We start from the raw sequence: 16,745 nt of genomic DNA, 5'->3' as shown, positions 1-16,745 counted from the left end.
ATGAGGTGCTGCCCTGTGATCAGCTGATTAGATATTTGCATTAATCAGCAGTTGATCGGGTATATCTAGTGAAACTATATGGAAGACGTATATAAGTGTAAAGTATATAAAACATAATCATTGCATAAGGAAGGAAAGAAACTTGAAAACCTTTTCACCTATTGTTCAGAAAGACAGGGGCAGAGTTGTTTGCCATATTTGATCAACATCTCAAGTGTGTGGGAGGAAGGTTATCGACTCCTCTCTTTACTTCAACTATCACATTTTGGTACGCGACCATCCTGCTGGCAAGCTGAAACACACACTGCATTCATCTCGCAGGTCAGATGGATGTATTATTGTCAGCCTGTAGGTTGTTTTTTAAACATGTGAGTGTCAGTGAACTCCTCATGAACTCCCAGGAAAGAGGTGTGGGTGTTGCATGGACAATGATGTATTCCTTTAGTCAATTTTAGGGCATCGATTGTCTTCTATTTTTTATCCTGATGAAGAAGCCAGGCACAGAGTCCAGAAACACTTAGTGAAACCTTTGGTTAATTTTTTAAGCTATAATAAATTACAGACCCAGAAATCTCTTCGTAGATTTCAGATAAAACCCTGTGCAAAAAGTGCAACAGCAAAATGAAACATTTCTATCACAGAAAAAAAAAAACTTTAAAGCTCTAACAGCGCAGTAGCACACAACACAAAGGTCAAGGGTGACTGAGATAATAAACTGAGCTCAGACATGCTGGGCACAGAGTCTCACAAAAGCTTTTATAGACGTAATAGATCAGGACTGCATTTCTATCATTAACTGGCCAGCAGCAGCAGAGTCCAGCATGCTTTACCCAGACTGGCCTTCTTAATGCACTCACATCTTTTATAATACAGCTCAATGGACTAAAAACAAACCATGCTACAGGGCTGACCCTTTATTTTGTTTACCAAAAAAAATCCAAAGAAACCAAAGAAAATATAATGTAATATTCATTTAAAACATTCACAGCCACAAGAATTACTGCAGGCAACATCATACAGTTTTGTGTGCAATATATTGTGCATGCTTGTATGTTGAAGGCTCTGTTGTTAGTCTCACTTGCAAACTGCTCACGTACAAAGAAATGAACAGTCTGTCATTTTTATGGCAGTTTAATTTAATAAAGAGAGATATATCAGCCAAAATTCTAGAAAAACACACATTACATAAAGTTATAGATCAATTTACATGTCATTGAGTCAAGTAACACTTTGATCCACTACAAAACAGCCACAGTTCTAGCTCCCACAGTTACTGATAGTCCTGATCTCAACTCAATGTGTGTATAAAACACGTCCATCCATAGAATCACTTTCTTCCAATCCAACCTCCCCACGACCAAGGGCCAGATCAAAGAGCTGTGAAAGGATGTGAGGGACGTGATTGCAGACCTGCATAAGGCTGGAGTGGACTATAAGACCATCAACAAGAAACTTGGTGAGAAGGTGAGACCTGCTGGTCTGATGATCCAGAAATTCAAGAAATATAAAACTAAAAAAAGTCAGAAACTACATGGAAGGAGCTTATTAATGAACTGAAGACAGTGGGACCACAATCATCAAGAACACCACTGGTAACCATGTTGGTTTGAAAACTTACAGCACACACAAGGTCCCACTGCTCAAGAAGGCCCATCTTTTGTTTTTCACTGAAAATCTGATTCGGAGAAGGTTTGGGAGGAAGTGCTGTGGTCAGAAGAAACCAAAACCGAGCAGTTTGCCATGAACTCAGCCCGCCATGGAGAAAGAGAAATGCTGAGCATGACCCAAAGAACACCATCCCCACAGTCAAGCAGGGAGGTGGAAACATTATGCTTTGAAGCTATGTTTCTGGTTACAGGATAACTAACCACGCTGACGGGACAATGGACATAAAATCTTAGATGATCTTTCCTGAACCAGAACACTGAAGATGGGTCGTGGATGGCTCTTCCAGCATGACAGTGACTCAAGAAGGATCACATCCAGGTCATGCCTAGCCAGTCTCCAGACCTCAGTACAATAGAATATCTCTGGAGGGAGCTGATGCTTCAAGTTGCTAAGCAACACTAAAGAAACCAAAAGGATTTAGAAAGTTTCTGTAAAGAGGAGTGGGCCAAAATGAGATGTGTGCAAACCCAATGACCAACTATAAGAAACATCTTACTGCTGTACTTGGCAACAAGGGTTTCTCCAACCTCCAGTACTACATCGTTTCCCTTCACGATCAAATACTTATGTCACTAAATAACATTCAAAATAATTGATAGTTTTTACATAATATTTATTCCTCTAAGGATTTTTGAGCGGTCCTGGGTTCAAATCTTTCATTTTTCAGCCTTTCTGCATGGTGTCTCCATGTTCTTATGTGTGAGTGGTTGTCTGTCTTTCTGTGTTGGCCATGCAACAGTTTCTGCAGGGTATCAACTAATTATTTCCCCCACTGAAGTACTTGCACACTCACATGTTCTGGAAAGAAAGCTACAATAACACATGCTACTGCGGCAGTGCTCAGACACTTGCTATGTGCTACTTAATGTGACTTGCTTCTATTTACATTTCTCAGTTACCTCTCTTCATATCTAAACGACTCATTAATCTTTTTTAATATTCTCGATCTAGTGAAGCCCATGAGCTTTTTTCCACAGCAGACATCTTGGATGTCATCTCCCTCACCTATCTTAAGTTTGAGCCTTTAATACCTGTGACTTTGAGCAGTCTTAAGGTAAATCCCCTTGTTACAAGTGTGAGAATGCATACTGCAACGCTCATTTTCATACCAGGGAGACAGGGATTGTTCCCACACCAGCCTATATGCTGGCTCCCATTTTCTATCTAAAGCACATGCATAAATACATTTTTTTTTAATTAAGAGTGTGCATCACACGGTGTAATGAAACCTCTTATTAGTTCCGGGTCTTTATCACACACACACACACACACACACACACACACACACACACACACACACACACACACACACACACACACACACACACACACACACACACACACACTAGGGTCATCATTTTGTCATCTCTGCTGCTGTGGCGCTGTTCCACAGGGAGCCTCCCGGGTGAATTATGGCTCTGCACACATCACATTACAGTATAGCCGGTCTGTAATGTGTTGTTGAGCTGGAAAATATAGCTGTAGCCAAAGGGCCGAAAAACTAATTTTCTCGTGTAATGGGAGGGTTTTTTTTATGTATGTATGCAGGACAAAGCTGGCTCAGAATTTGATGGAAGCTGAAGTGAAAATGGAAAGAACAAAATCACCTCTCCTCCAAAATTTCTTTGCATGTATTCTGCAAAATAAAATTTATCTGTGAAAACGGGGGAGAAAAGGGTCGCTCGTCCAAACCGCCCTCCCCAAAGGTTAAAGTTGTGCTGTTAAACACAGTGCAGGTGGGGGACAGGTGTGTCCTGTATTTTTATTTTTTTTTTACATTTAACTTCTCCTCTCTCTCCTCCATCTCTCTCCCCCTCGTGATTCCGTCTCGGCATTAACAGGCTGGATTTTTTGCCTGAAAACCGAGGACATGCGCGCTGAACAGGAGGAGGAGGAGGTGGAACACACGATCTGCTTCTGATATTTTCTGTTGACTCCGTGATCACTCAATTATGGTGCGGAACTCTCATTTTTCCATCTCCTGTTTTTTTTTTTCTCTTAAAGCGGGGATGTGAGGAGTGATTTTTGTCCCTCTCTCTCATTTATACAGACTAAACTTCAGTCATTTCACACTTTATTTAGCTTTATTTGGTGGCAAGATTCCTTTTTTATTTCTTGCAGATAAGGAGTGTTATTATTATTATTGTTATTAGATTTTTCTAATAATCGATCGCCCCCGCCGCCACCCTGAAGTTCATCGTTATTATATTGGCCGCCGGGATGGTGGCCTTCATCGGAGCGGTTATCTGCATCATCGCGGCTGTCCACACCGGATCCTCCAAGGCTGCTGCGGCTCAACAGCAACCAGCAGTCGACAACCACTCGCTGTACCCGGACGCCGCGGCGCAGACACCCGCCGCTGCGGGCTCCGTGGCCCGGGCCGGCTCCCTGGGTGCTCTCCACGGTTCTGAAACGCCCGATTCAGAAGCGCCTACCTTCAACATTGGGCTCGGCGGGCTGGACGGGGTCACCGGACTCACCGGACATGACCCGACCGTCAGTCGGCTGATCTGCACTCCGATCCCAGCCGGGGAGTGCAACCCGAAAAACTTTCAGCAACAAGCGGACGACCCGTCGTTGTACGCAGGCGAAGACTGGGGCTACCTCCGCACCACCGCGGAGGAGCTCCGGCAGAGCGTTCTGCAGCAGAAAGACCAAATCTTAACAGACCAGCGGACCATAAGGGAGCTGACGGGGAAGCTGTCCGAGTGTGAGAAGGGGCTGGACGGGAAAAGTGGTAGGAGCAGCGGCAGCAGCAGCGCGGGAAGACGTGGGAGCTCCGCGGCGCTGCGAGGAGGAAAAGGCGCGGCGCAGGAGGCGCACCTGGACCGGATTATGGTGCGGGACAGCCCGTCTGCGACCTCCGACGGTGTCCACCTGCTCACAGTGCGAGCTGTGGATGAACTGGAGCAGGCTATAACTCAGCTCAAAGACCGTATAGAGAAACTGGAGGTAGGTAGAGTGTCGAGAAAAGCACACAAACCACACTCTGCATACAAATCAAGCAGCACTTGATCGAGGTGTAATTAATCCCAGGGAGCAGTATTTAGTCACCACAGGCACCTGAGGGCACAAAGAAGAATCTCCACAGTGTAAGACTGATGGAGAGGGAGCTGTTTTAAATATTTATAACACACTCCTCCATGCTGGCCACTGTGAAGACACCTAGCTGTTTATTTCTTCTTCACTCTAGAGCTCCCTTTAGGATTTATGGATATGACCCATGAAAACAAGGGGTTTATTTTTTTCAGTGAACTATCTGCTACAGTGTTTGTGTCAGTTGTTAATAACACCTAATTTTCTCCATGTCATCACACCTGACATATGTAATGAAGCCCACATACACTGTTGCTAATTCCAGAACTGAAATGATAAAATAATGGAAAGAGTGAAGAGTGATGCGTGCAGGGAGAGCAGGAGGCAGTGAAGGAAAGAAGACAGCAGAGTGACATCAAACACGCTCTTACTTGACCAGATTCAGATGAAGGATAACCTCATTTTGGGGCTAAAGAAATGACATGAATAATTCAGGAGGTTCCTGTTTGTTTGGTCCAAACACAGGCTGATTGTGTTTCCCTGCAGTTCTGCTCCTCTGATGTAGTTTATGTAGGACATGCTTGTGTGGTGGGTCACTTCCTTTGTTCGGTCTGTTGTGTCTGCATTGCCACTGTCAGAGAAAACCTCTATAGGATGCATCCATGTGATCTGTCACACATAACCTTATCACCCTACACTGCTGTCAGACGACTTTCATCCCTGTTCTCACAGAACTTAAGTTGTGCCTGAGTTGAATTCCTGCTCTGTTGCTATTTTATCTCTTGTTTTTTTCTTTCGCCCACGTACTCCCCCCCCAAACTGTTTCTTCCACCATCCAAGTCACGTACAGGTACAGCAGATTTAGATTTTTTTTTTCAGACCTTGTGAACTGGTGGTCAAAGGTGGAAAGCACTGGTTAAATCCCCTGAACCTAGCTTTCTTCTTGCATGTGGTCTGCAGATGTTGTTTTGCATCATGTCTAGTCTGCTGCAGCTCCTAATACAGCCAGCTATGCCCAAATATTTGTACAGCCAGAAAAACAAAAAGGAAAAATAACTGTTGATGTCTCCTCACGTATCAGGAGAGCAATTAATCTGAATTGAACATATCCCATCAGCATTAACACATTAGCTTCAATATATTACAGCAGAAGCACCACACAGTGCTTGAAAATTTAAATCAAAGAGCCTTCTGGGTATTATTGTCTGTATTATACAGTAAGCATCAGTTTTTTACTAATCATATAAAATAAGACATTTCTTCTCTTAAACTAGTGTGCCAGGAGCATGAATAAAAATATTTAATTACTGCAGAGGCTGACTTGACTTTTGCTCCAGTGCCACTGTGCGTGCTTTATTTTCACTTGTGTTTTTAGTAACGTATTTCAACCACTTCTGAATGTCCTGAAATTTGCAGGATGAGCTCTAATTTGGATGTGCTGCTGATATTTCATCTGTGACCAACATTAGGTTAAAACCTCACATGTGAAACTCGGTCTGCATTTTGCTCAAAGCACTGTTGTGCTTTTAAATACAGCCTCACAGACAAAGAAAGACACACAAAGAAATATGGCAAAAAAAACCCCAAACAAACTCTCCTAATCATCTCTGAGATCATGCCAACAAATGTACTAGCAGTTACAGTTGGCGCTGCAGTACAGACTTATAAAGCAGAACTAATGTGAGCATCATTTTTTTTTAGGGTAGCTCAGGTGGTACAGCAGGTCTTCTACTAAAGGTGGTGGGAGGGGCAGATCACCAGGGAGGCAAAGGGAGCGACTGGCACCCTGACTAGACCTCTCGCCCCATCTTTGGCCCCTCATGTAAAATCTTCTAGATCCGCCAGTGGTTGGTAGTTTGATTTCTCGCTTTTCCAGCCTCTAGTCTGCAGGCCAAAGTATCCTTGGGTAAGATACTGATCCTGAAATTGTTCTCTAATGTGTGAATGTTAGATATAAAACACTTAAGCAGGAAAAAAAAAGAGTTTTTGTGAATGGGTGAATGAGACAAGTTGAATACTGTTAAGTACCTTAAGTAAAGTAGAGCTGTGCTATAAACCAGAACCAGACCAGTTACTATTTCCCATAATATTAACAATGAATGAAGCATGACGACACATCTGTTTCAGAATCAGCGATTAAAGCTTTTTTTGTTTTAGCTTGACGATAATGACATATTGCAGCTTTCTGGAAAAAGCCTTGCTGACAGTTTTATTGCTGATTTTATCAGAAAATGCACCCAGTCCTGCAAAGTGGTGTTTTTATGGCTGGAGAGATTGCTAAAGTACATCTTAATATAATGCTGTGAGCATTTCATTGGAAATTCCATCTGTCATCTATCTTTGCTCCATCAAAAACCTTGCATATGCATTAAAGCTGCATATACATGTTCAGCGTGTTTCTCATGAGTATAGTATATTTCCCAGGCATCTCTGTATATTTAGACTGCATATACCATGTAATAATGTGCTCGGGGAACAGCCTGGACAAGCAGGTTTGAGGAAACTTGCTGAGTCTTTATTTACCTCAGTGCTTCCTTTGTGGTTTGAGTGTTCAGTGAATCACGTTAATATGGAATTGTGAGTTTCTGTTGTTTGGTGTGTGATACCTAACTGAAAAGAAAAAAAAATTCTCTTTAGACATGAGATGACTCACCATATTTAGCAACTCAATAAACATTTTTTTGCCATTTTCTCTGGAGCAACAAGTGCTATTAAGTTTAGACTGCTTTATTCATGCTTCTGTTGTTTTAGTGGAAAGTGAAGCCTTAGGATAAATTATGGCCAATGAAGGAAAAATTAGTCAATGTTTAGCTGCGGTGAACTTAGAGATTCAATAAAGATGCTCCCTTATTCGCAAGGTGTCACCACAGCAGGCAGACTTTTTACTCTGGATGCCCTCTCTCACACAACACCAGAGGGATTTGTGTCTCCTTCTGCATTTGAACTGAGGATCTTTTGCTTGCTAGGCAAATGTGTAAACCACTATACTGTGGCGCCTCTAAAACACAGAGATCCACTATTATTAAGAATATAAAAAAAAAAAACAGTTTAGAGGAATATTATATAGAAATACATTTATTTAGAATTTTTGCCAAGAGCTGATATCATCTAACTCCCTTCTATCTGCCTGCTTCGTACTGACCTGGCTGTCTGAAGACTGAAAAAAAGCGGGCGTGCTCTGTTTGCAGGTAGGCTGAACTGAAGCAGGTGTTTGGGGAACTGGAGACCAGCTCGCAGTTAGAGTTTAGTAGGGCGTGTGGCAGACAGAGAGTGGGCAGGGAGAGGAGCTGAAAAAAGCAGAATAAACCTTGATGCAAAATGAGTCTAGTCAGCTGGAGTAAACTTACAAAGAACTGAGACAATTTGCATGTTAATGATCAAGGAACTGACCTCACAGCCCATTGTTCTTCAAATGTACATTTTATAAGCTTGGGGAAACCTGCAGTCAGCTGAGACTGAAGACGTCACTTGGATGACTAATGAAACGTTTCTCCCACAAAATGTTACGTCCAGATGAACAGAATCAACCTTTTGGGAACTGAGAAAGTTGCACGTATCCAACAAAAGGCATCTGGAAAAATTGAAGCTAAGATACTAGTGAGGATAGTGATATACAGTATATATACATATGAGTGAAGCAGGGACAAATGTCTGTTAAGATTGATATACAGTATATATACACATATATGAAATAAAAAGCCAAAGTATAAAAATAAAATGTTCTCTTCTTATTGGAGTTTGTGCCAGACTATTTTTGCCTGCATGCCAACCAAGCAAACTGTGCAACAGGATAGAAATAGACTCACACACACTCAGAAAACATGCTTCCCAAAATGCTGATGTGTTCTTTTAAGTGGAAAAAAGGTTAAACCTATCCGCAGCATATAAAGACTCCTTATTAAATCAGTCAATCAGTTCTTTTTCCTTTTCCCCAAAACATAGTTTTAGTGTTAGAGTTCAGAGCTAGGGTATACATGAAGTTTGGATAAAGAACTTGTTGCTGCTTCTTTTCTTTTCATATAATACCCATACTGCTAGAATTACTAAACAGAATTCCATAGAGACTGTGCACTTTTATTTCATCCTTAGACTGTATAAACCACATTCTGACCAAGTTTTCTTCCACTGACTTCCTCCTCTGCAGTCAGATATTGGCCCATTTCCTCACAACCAGACAGACAGCAACACCTCCGGAGTGCCAGAGGAAGGTGGGATGTCTGGCAGCCCAGAAAGGTTGCCTGATCTTGGGCACAGAGCTGGTTCTGACAGCTCCTGGAGGATGGACGACTTAGAGGTCGAGCTGGAGAAGAAGGTACAGCTTCTCGAGAAAGAGAGAAAAGCCTTGAGGCTGGAAACGGAGAAACACAATCAGGAAATCGAGCGGGGCATCAATAAACTACACCACCGAATCTCAGGGCTGGAGGAAGGTACGGCATCATTGCAAAGGGGGAAAAATGGAAGAAAAAAGCAGAACATTCGTGTTTGTGTGCAGGCGCATTTTAATGTGCCTTAATGAAAAAGAATTTTAAAATGATGAGAGAAATGACGAGTGACTGATTAATCACTCACAAAATGAATTAAGTTACTAATGATGAGAAATAATCTGGCATAAAAAAATAACCCTAGAGGTTCGACTTTCTTTCGCTTTTAATCAAATCAAGCCATGGGCTTTCATTATAATGAATAAATCATGTTCAACTTGTGTAAAAGAAAAAAAAGATGAGAAAGACTATAAAATTCATACCCAGCTTAAAAAACACATCAGATGCTGTGACGAAAATGCAGTTATATAATAAAAGCTGGGAAACTGTTTGATCTGCTTAACTGGTTTCTGGTTTCTGTCACTTCCCCAGGTTTCTCAGGGCATTCTTTCCCAGAGGGATACAGATTGTCCTTCCCAACACGGACAAACTACATGTACGCTGTTGTGACGCACTCCATGCCAAAGCTGCGGGCCTTCACGATCTGCCTGTGGCTGCGCCCCGCGGAGAGAGGCATTGGGACCCCCGTGTCGTACGCTGTCCCCGAACAGCCGAATGAACTGGTGCTGCTGCAAGGCCTGCACGCTCCTGCTGAGCTGCTCATCAATGACAAGGTACTGAGAGTGTCTGACAGTGTGGGGAGTGAATACCTATTTCACAACTTCTCTGTAGTCCTCTGGATTTTCAAGGAAGCTTCTCAGCCTTTTTTCAAATGATTTTTCAGTTCAATTCAGTTTTATTTATATTGTGCCAAATCAGACAACAGTCACCCAAATGTGCTTTATCTTGTAAAGACCCTACAGTAACAGAGAAAAAACCTCAACAATCAAGGTTCAAGGTTTAAGATTCAAACAACCACCTTTGAAAAGCAGTTGGTGACAGTGGGAAGGAAAAACTCCCTTTTAACAGGAAGAAAAGGGGAAGAGCAGCCATATTCTTTGACAGCTTGGGGGTGATGGGAGGAAGACAAGGTAAAAGACACACTGTGGAAGAGAGCCATGATCTATTTGATGATTAGAACCTTAAAGGCACTCAAAGCCAGCTTCTGCTTTCTGGATGGTTCATTCTCATGTACAATGTTTGCCACTAGTGGGGTACATAAAAACCATAAAAGGGTAATGGTTTAATCCACTAGTCAGCTGGAGCCTTTCTGTGTGGAGTTTGCATGTTCTTCAGGGACTCTTCCAATCCCCGTCCAAAGACACGTTTGTTAGGTTAACCTGTGGTTCAAAAACAGCTATAGGTGTGAATGGTTGCCTCTCTGTGTGTTAGCCCTGCTACAGACTAACGATCTGCCCAGTGTGTACCCCACCTCTTGCCCTGTGACAGCTGAGAAGCTGTTAAGAATAGATGGATGGATCGATAAAAAATTATAGCCTAAATTTGAATTTCTACTGTCTATTGAGGAAGAAAAAGTGCTTTGAATTAGCATACAAATAAGCAGAACACATCAAACGAAACAGCCAATTTAGACAAGCTAAATAACCCCATTCATGTGTTTAAATGATAAACTGAGATACCACCTTGGGTTGCAGGGTAGTGTAGCGCAGTGCAGTGGCTTTAGGCACAATCCAATGAAGTCATTATGGTAATAGATGCCTGGAGAAAAAGTTGTGTGTCCTTGGAGGTAACAGAATGTCTTTGGTAAGTAAAAAGCATTATAAGAGCCATCTTTAGAACTTTAGCATCAAAAGGTGTCTAAGGGCTTTCTTATGACTTTAGAGCTGCATTTCTTTCATGCAAATGCAATCTCAGCACAAGCTGTCTGATGACCCGCCTTACCTTCAGAACTGTGGCACTCACAAAACCTCTCACAATGACATCTGCTTCATCTGGACTGCCCTTTTGTTCCCCTGCTCTTAGGTGGCTCAGTTGCCTCTGAACCTCTCCAGGGGCAGCTGGCAGCACATCTGTGTGAGCTGGACACAAAAGGGAGGAGTGTGGCAGGCCTACCAAGGGGGGAGGCTGAAGGGAGAAGGTCACGGACTAGCCGCTGGACATCACATTCGACCTGATGGAGTGCTCATTCTCGGGCAAGAGCAGGTGAATAAAATACATAATTAAGTAACTAAAGTTTTAGCTGGTTAAAAGCAGACAAGAAGCTTAGAGAAAAAGTTCGTTTTTGCGAGTCCTCCTGAGTACAGCGCTGCAGTCAAAAGTTTAGCCACTGCGGCTGTGCCTCTGCTCACCTATTGGCTTCTCTGTTAGCTATAATTAAAACTAGAAAATGAAAGCATCAGTGACTTTGAGAAAGTAAGTAAATCCATGAATTATATTTTCTGCTTGCCTGCATTCAGATAGTGTGCTAAGATGTGATGCTATGAATGAGATGTGTATGTGTGATGGATACAGATCTGGTAGTTAAAAGAGCCCGCCCCACATGTCTGCTTTTGTTTCTTGGCTTGTGTTCATACTGATCACCACATCTTTTTCATTTCCCAAATTCAAATCCACGCTCTTGCCAAAGGCAACAAAAAAGCTAAAGCTGTGCTCATAGGCATTAGAAATAAAAGTACATTTATTTTAGGTATGTGTATTTTTTTTCTCCAGGATTCTCTGGGTGGAGGTTTTGACTCATCCCAAGCCTTGGTTGGAGAGTTGTCCCAGGTGGGTCTTTGGGACCGCGTCCTGACGTCCAACCAGGTGGCCAGCTTAGCCCGATGTGGCAAAATAACCCAGGGCAGTGTGATACCCTGGGCTGAGAATGGAGTTGATGTTTATGGTGGAGCAACCAAAGACCCCGGGGAGCCTTGCAGTAAACACAGCAGGAGTTCTCAGTGAACTACAGGGGAGGGTTTTGAAGGGAAAGATTCCACATCTCCAGTATTACCACTAACAAGGGACGTTCTAAACAGTAAAAAACTTCTAAAACTGTGTGGCATTGGATAACAGTTGTTTAACATGGAAAAAGAAACTAATGGCATACATTTATATGAAGTGAGAAGGGGCTGAGACACCTAACAGTCCAACAGATGCTCTTATCATCTGGAAGGTTGTGCAATACTAGATAAATACAAATGTAGTATACAAACAGATTGTATTTTTAAAGTACATATAGTCCATTTCTTAAATTAGAATATAAAATGAAAATTACAGTGTAGATTTGCTCACTTAAAAACAGCAGCTAATAGCTATTGTTAGCAGTAACAGTAGCTAATAGCTAATTAGAACTTGTATAACTACTTAGCTAAAATGCTACACTGCCATCTTTAAATAAATAAATGATTCCTCATTTTACAAAACATACTTTCTTGTTGGGAGTTTTGAGTAGAGGTATTTGAATGTTGTAAAGCAGCCAGCTAACTTAGCGTACCAAACAATTTCTTTACTTAGACATGAAAGTCCTCAATCACTTGTGTTCAGTTCAGTTGAATTTCGTAGATCCCGAAGGCTGCAGAATTAAATGAATTACCACCGAAATGCATTTTAGTGCCAATACATTCAATACTGACAGTTTTTAGTTTTACATATACTTTAGAAGTGCTTACGGCTAATAGCTGATGAGTATTATTTAAAACGGAGTTATCAAGTTCTAATAGCTTCTGTGGATTTCAGTGTTTCTGTAAAATACCTGTAGTGGGTTGCTGAGGTAGAGAAAGTTGTCATCATTTGGAAGTTCAGGGCAATCCAAGCTTCTTAAGTTTTATTGGGAAAAATAACAAACTCCAAAAAGTTCTGTTAGTGTGTATATGGCACAGTAAATGTGTTATAAGAACACACAGAGTGAATGGGTGTATTGTAAAGTTTAATGAAAGTAGAATTGTGCTATATAAATGCAGACCTCATTAACAAGAAAAAAAGGAATTACATCTGATGTGACAAGATTTGCAAGAAACCTCTGATGATTATCCAGCATTGTGAAAGGTCTTGATTTCGCTGTAAGACAACTATGTATTTACTCCATAGATTTTGTACAAAATACAATATGAATGAGTTTAATGGCAGATACTGTAACTTTTGAAGAATGGCAGATGATGTATTTCGAACACTTTTGCTAAGTTAGCCAGCTGCTGCAGTAGTGTTAATTATATACATTGTGTGAGACTGGCAATCGCCTTTTATCAAAGTCTTAACAAGAAAGCAAATAAAGAAAATTCCAACCTGTGGAACTTTTACTTAAATCAGCTAAAAATAGTGGCTATGATGTCATTTAGCAGTCAGAACTGTGCAAAAATTGAATTTTTCAATAGCACTTTATAATATGGCCTGTTACTAACAGTTTAATTCTCTACCATAAAATACCATAAAATGCCATTTTATGGTATTTTATCTAAAATTATAATGTAATTTTTTAAACCTATAAATACTTAGATTCACTAAAAAGGGTGGTTATAATCCAATGCTTGTTTTCTTAAGGGTTTTTTTTAATAAGTAGGAATATGTACATCTATTACCAAAAATTCATCATGCGCACCAAAAAACTGACATGTATTTACAATTTAAGGTTGGAAGGTTAAACCACTCTATAATATGGGCTGCATCCATAAATGTACTGCATACTAACAAAATAAACTAAAGAAATATCATTTGTGTTTGTACCGAAACATATGGAACTTTCCACCCACCTAAATTACGTACTTTATTCCTTACTTTATTACTTTATTCTTTTTTCTAAAAACTTCACCCCCTTATTGTCATTTGAAATGGAATACTGTTAGTCGTAGGCTGTATTATAAAGTGCTACTTTATAAGCAACTTTTCCATTTATTCATTTATTTTTAAGCTGCCACATTGTATGAAAAATAATGAGTTGATCTCAGTCTCAGAGATCTGACCTCTACTATGAAAGCGAGAGGTTGTGTCAAGCCAGCAGAAACCCAGCAGGGTTGGGCAGAAGTTAATTAAGGGCTGTGACTGCTTTAGAGTTTAAAGTCAAGGTAAGGTGATGAAAAATGCTGGAGAAAGTGGTAGGAATATTAAGCAGTAGGTGGCAGCCAGGAGTAGATGATGAAAGAGAATGAAAAGAGAAAGTGGGGATAGAGATGGATCGGATACTTGTTATAAGTGATGCTACATTGTTTTCACCCCTGCATGATGTATTCATATGCTTTTATTGTCTTGCCACTGCAATGTGTTGCTCACCGATTTCACAGAAGAGGACAGAAGCGTTTGCATTCATGCAAAGGTGGCTGTCTGTGTGTCTGTCTTTAAAGGTCAGGGGGGTCTGTTTTAACCCCTAATTACCTGAAATTACAGAAATATTTTTCCCTAAGGAAATTCTCAGTACAAACAGAATGTTTTTAATGTCTTTAATGTTTTTACTCATTTCTTGAATACATTTTTCTCCATTTATGTAACCTGAGAAATTGAGAAATCAAGGTAAAAATACTGTCACGGTCTGACTGGGGCAGACCGTATGTGTTGCAGAGGAGGACTCAAACGCAGACCAAAACGTGGTGTGGATTAACAAAACAAGCCGTTTATTGAGGTTAGCAACGAGGGTACAAAATAATCGGGCATCGGTGAAAACTAAACAATAACCTAAACTGGGTGAACTAATAACAAAATATGAAAAAGCTTAACCATAGTGAACTGACATGGGTACTTGGGGATGAGACATGGATGAGCAGACGACCTGACAATGGCATGAAGAAAACAAAAGGCTTAAATACAGACATGAGGTGATCAGGGGAAGTGGCGACACATGGGGGAAAACAGCTGACAGACATAAACCTAATGACAGGACCAGGAGAGGAAAGCTAAATACAATAAACAAAGAACACATGACATTGTCAGAATAAAACAGGAAATACTAAAACATGACAACACAACTTAACAGACCTAATATGTGATGAATAAATACAAAACCCCAAAACATAGAAAACCCAGGAACAATAACTGCCTAAACTAAAGGCAGATAGGAAATAACACAAACTAAATCACATAACAAAATGAGACAAATACAAACATGAACTCAGAGCGCTGGGTCAGAGACCCAGCCTGTGACAGAGCCCCCCCCTCAAGGGCGGATTCCAGACGCCCAAAACCACGAAAAACAAAACCAAAAACAACCCACCAAGGGCGGGCGGTGGGGGTCCAGGACGGAGGGCCAGAAACAAGGCCAAAAAAAACAAAATGTCCATCAAAATCACAGGAGCGCAGGGAACAGTTCATGACTCCTCAGGGGGCCGACCCGGAGGGTGACGGTCCAGAAAATCATAGTTCATGTGATCAGGGGGCCGGCCCGGAGGCCGACGGCACAGAAGTCCATGGTCGAACAGTTCCGGGGGCCGTCCGTGCGGACGGCAATGGTGGCGACATGGAAACCGTTCAGGGGGCCGACCGTGCGGACGGCAACGGCGTAGAAACAGTTCAGGTGGCCGACCGTGTGGACGGCAACGGCGTAGAAACAGTTCAGGTGGCCGACCGTGTGGACGGCAACGGCGTAGAAACAGTTCAGGTGGCCGACCTCGACGGCGGTGACGTCCAGCAGGTGGCCGAAGATTCCCAGGTGCAGAGCGAGGCTTGGGCGGCGGCATAACAGCCGTAGGACCAGGCGACGCTGAAGCAGAGGCTGGACCAGGCGTAGCAGAGGCCGGACCAGGCGAGGCAGAAGCAGAAGCCGAGGAAGACTCGGATGAGGCCGAACCAGGCGAGGCAGAAGCTGAGGCCGGACCAGGTGAGGCAGAAGCAGGAGCAGAGGCCGAAGCCGGACCAGGCGTAGATGAAGACTCTGACGAAGCCGGACCAGGCGTAGATGAAGACTCTGACGAAGCCGGACCAGGCGAAGATGAAGACTCTGACGAGGCCGGACCAGGCGTAGCACAGGCCGGACCAGGCGTAGCACAGGCCGGACTAGGCGAAGACGAAGGCTCTGATGAAGCCGCACCAGGCGAAGACGAAGGCTCTGATGGAGCCGCACCAGGCGAAGACGAAGGCTCTGATGGAGCCGCAGCAGGCGAAGCACAGGCTGGAGCTGCAGCAGGCGAAGCACAGGCTGGAGCTGCAGCAGGCGAAACAGAAGCAGAATCTGAAGGTGGCTGGACGGGCTCCTCGGGCCCCCCAGCTGACGTGGCTTGAGGCTGGACGGGCTCCTCGGGCCCTCCAGCTGACGTGGCTTGAGGCTGGACGGGCTCCTCGGGCCCTCCAGCTGACGTGGCTTGAGGCTGGTGCGGTTCTCCTGAACCCCCAGCTGACGTGGCATGAGGCTGGTGCGGTTCTCCTGAACCCCCAGCTGACGTGGCATGAGGCTGGACGGGCTCCTCGGGCCCCCCAGCTGACGTGGCATGAGGCTGGACGGGCTCCTCGGGCCCCCCAGCTGACGTGGCATGAGGCTGGACGGGCTCCTCGGGCCCTCCAGCAGACGAGGCATGAGGCTGGACGGGCTCCTCGGGCCCTCCAGCAGAAGCAGTGGCAGGACCAGTAGGTGCCGAGACTACTGGCTGAACAAAAGGCTGAGCAGGTGATTGAGCAAATAACTGAGCTGAACAATGGGGAGCTGGCTGAGCTGCACAGTGGGCTAAGGGCTGAGCTAACGGAAACACAGGAAAATGAACTATTGACTGGGCTGCTAACAGAGCTAATGACTGAGCTATAGACTGAAAAGCATGCAGTAGTGAT

The 16,745-nt window shown here is 43.1% G+C and overlaps 2 protein-coding genes across 2 annotated transcripts; one reads left to right on the top strand and one right to left on the bottom strand.

The window, feature by feature from the left end:
- Nucleotides 1-2,098: 2,098 nt before the first annotated feature.
- On the top strand, nt 2,099-14,540 carry nptxra (neuronal pentraxin receptor a). The gene is made up of 5 exons (XM_085403401.1): nt 2,099-4,620; nt 8,849-9,131; nt 9,558-9,799; nt 11,049-11,228; nt 11,736-14,540. Exons 1-5 carry the CDS (start codon nt 3,889-3,891, stop codon nt 11,964-11,966), a joined length of 1,668 nt encoding a protein of 555 aa, XP_085259527.1. The 5' UTR covers nt 2,099-3,888; the 3' UTR covers nt 11,967-14,540.
- A 753-nt stretch (nt 14,541-15,293) lies between these two features.
- On the bottom strand, nt 15,294-16,519 carry LOC146671212 (uncharacterized). Its single transcript, XM_085403402.1, has one exon. The coding sequence runs from the start codon at nt 16,495-16,497 to the stop codon at nt 15,349-15,351; it is 1,149 nt and encodes a 382-aa protein (XP_085259528.1). The 5' UTR covers nt 16,498-16,519; the 3' UTR covers nt 15,294-15,348.
- Between the last annotated feature and the right edge of the window lie 226 nt (nt 16,520-16,745).

Source organism: Rhamphochromis longiceps, linkage group LG4, assembly GCF_057381845.1.
Source record: "Rhamphochromis longiceps isolate RC_006_pf linkage group LG4, R_longiceps_female_GT1.1, whole genome shotgun sequence".
NCBI classification, from domain to species: domain Eukaryota; kingdom Metazoa; phylum Chordata; class Actinopteri; order Cichliformes; family Cichlidae; genus Rhamphochromis; species Rhamphochromis longiceps.
This window is presented reverse-complemented; position numbering and strand designations above follow the sequence as displayed.

What these genes read in the sequence shown, in the direction of transcription:
- LOC146671212 (XM_085403402.1), bottom strand. Translation starts at nt 16,497, where the DNA reads ATGCCTCGTCTGCTGGAGGGCCCGAGGAGCCCGTCCAGCCTCATGCCA.
- nptxra (XM_085403401.1), top strand. Translation starts at nt 3,889, where the DNA reads ATGGTGGCCTTCATCGGAGCGGTTATCTGCATCATCGCGGCTGTCCAC. An exon ending in AATCTCAGGGCTGGAGGAAG is followed by an intron (nt 9,132 to 9,557) that starts GTACGGCATCAT and finishes TCACTTCCCCAG; the next exon opens with GTTTCTCAGGGCATTCTTTC. An exon ending in AGCTGCTCATCAATGACAAG is followed by an intron (nt 9,800 to 11,048) that starts GTACTGAGAGTG and finishes CCCTGCTCTTAG; the next exon opens with GTGGCTCAGTTGCCTCTGAA.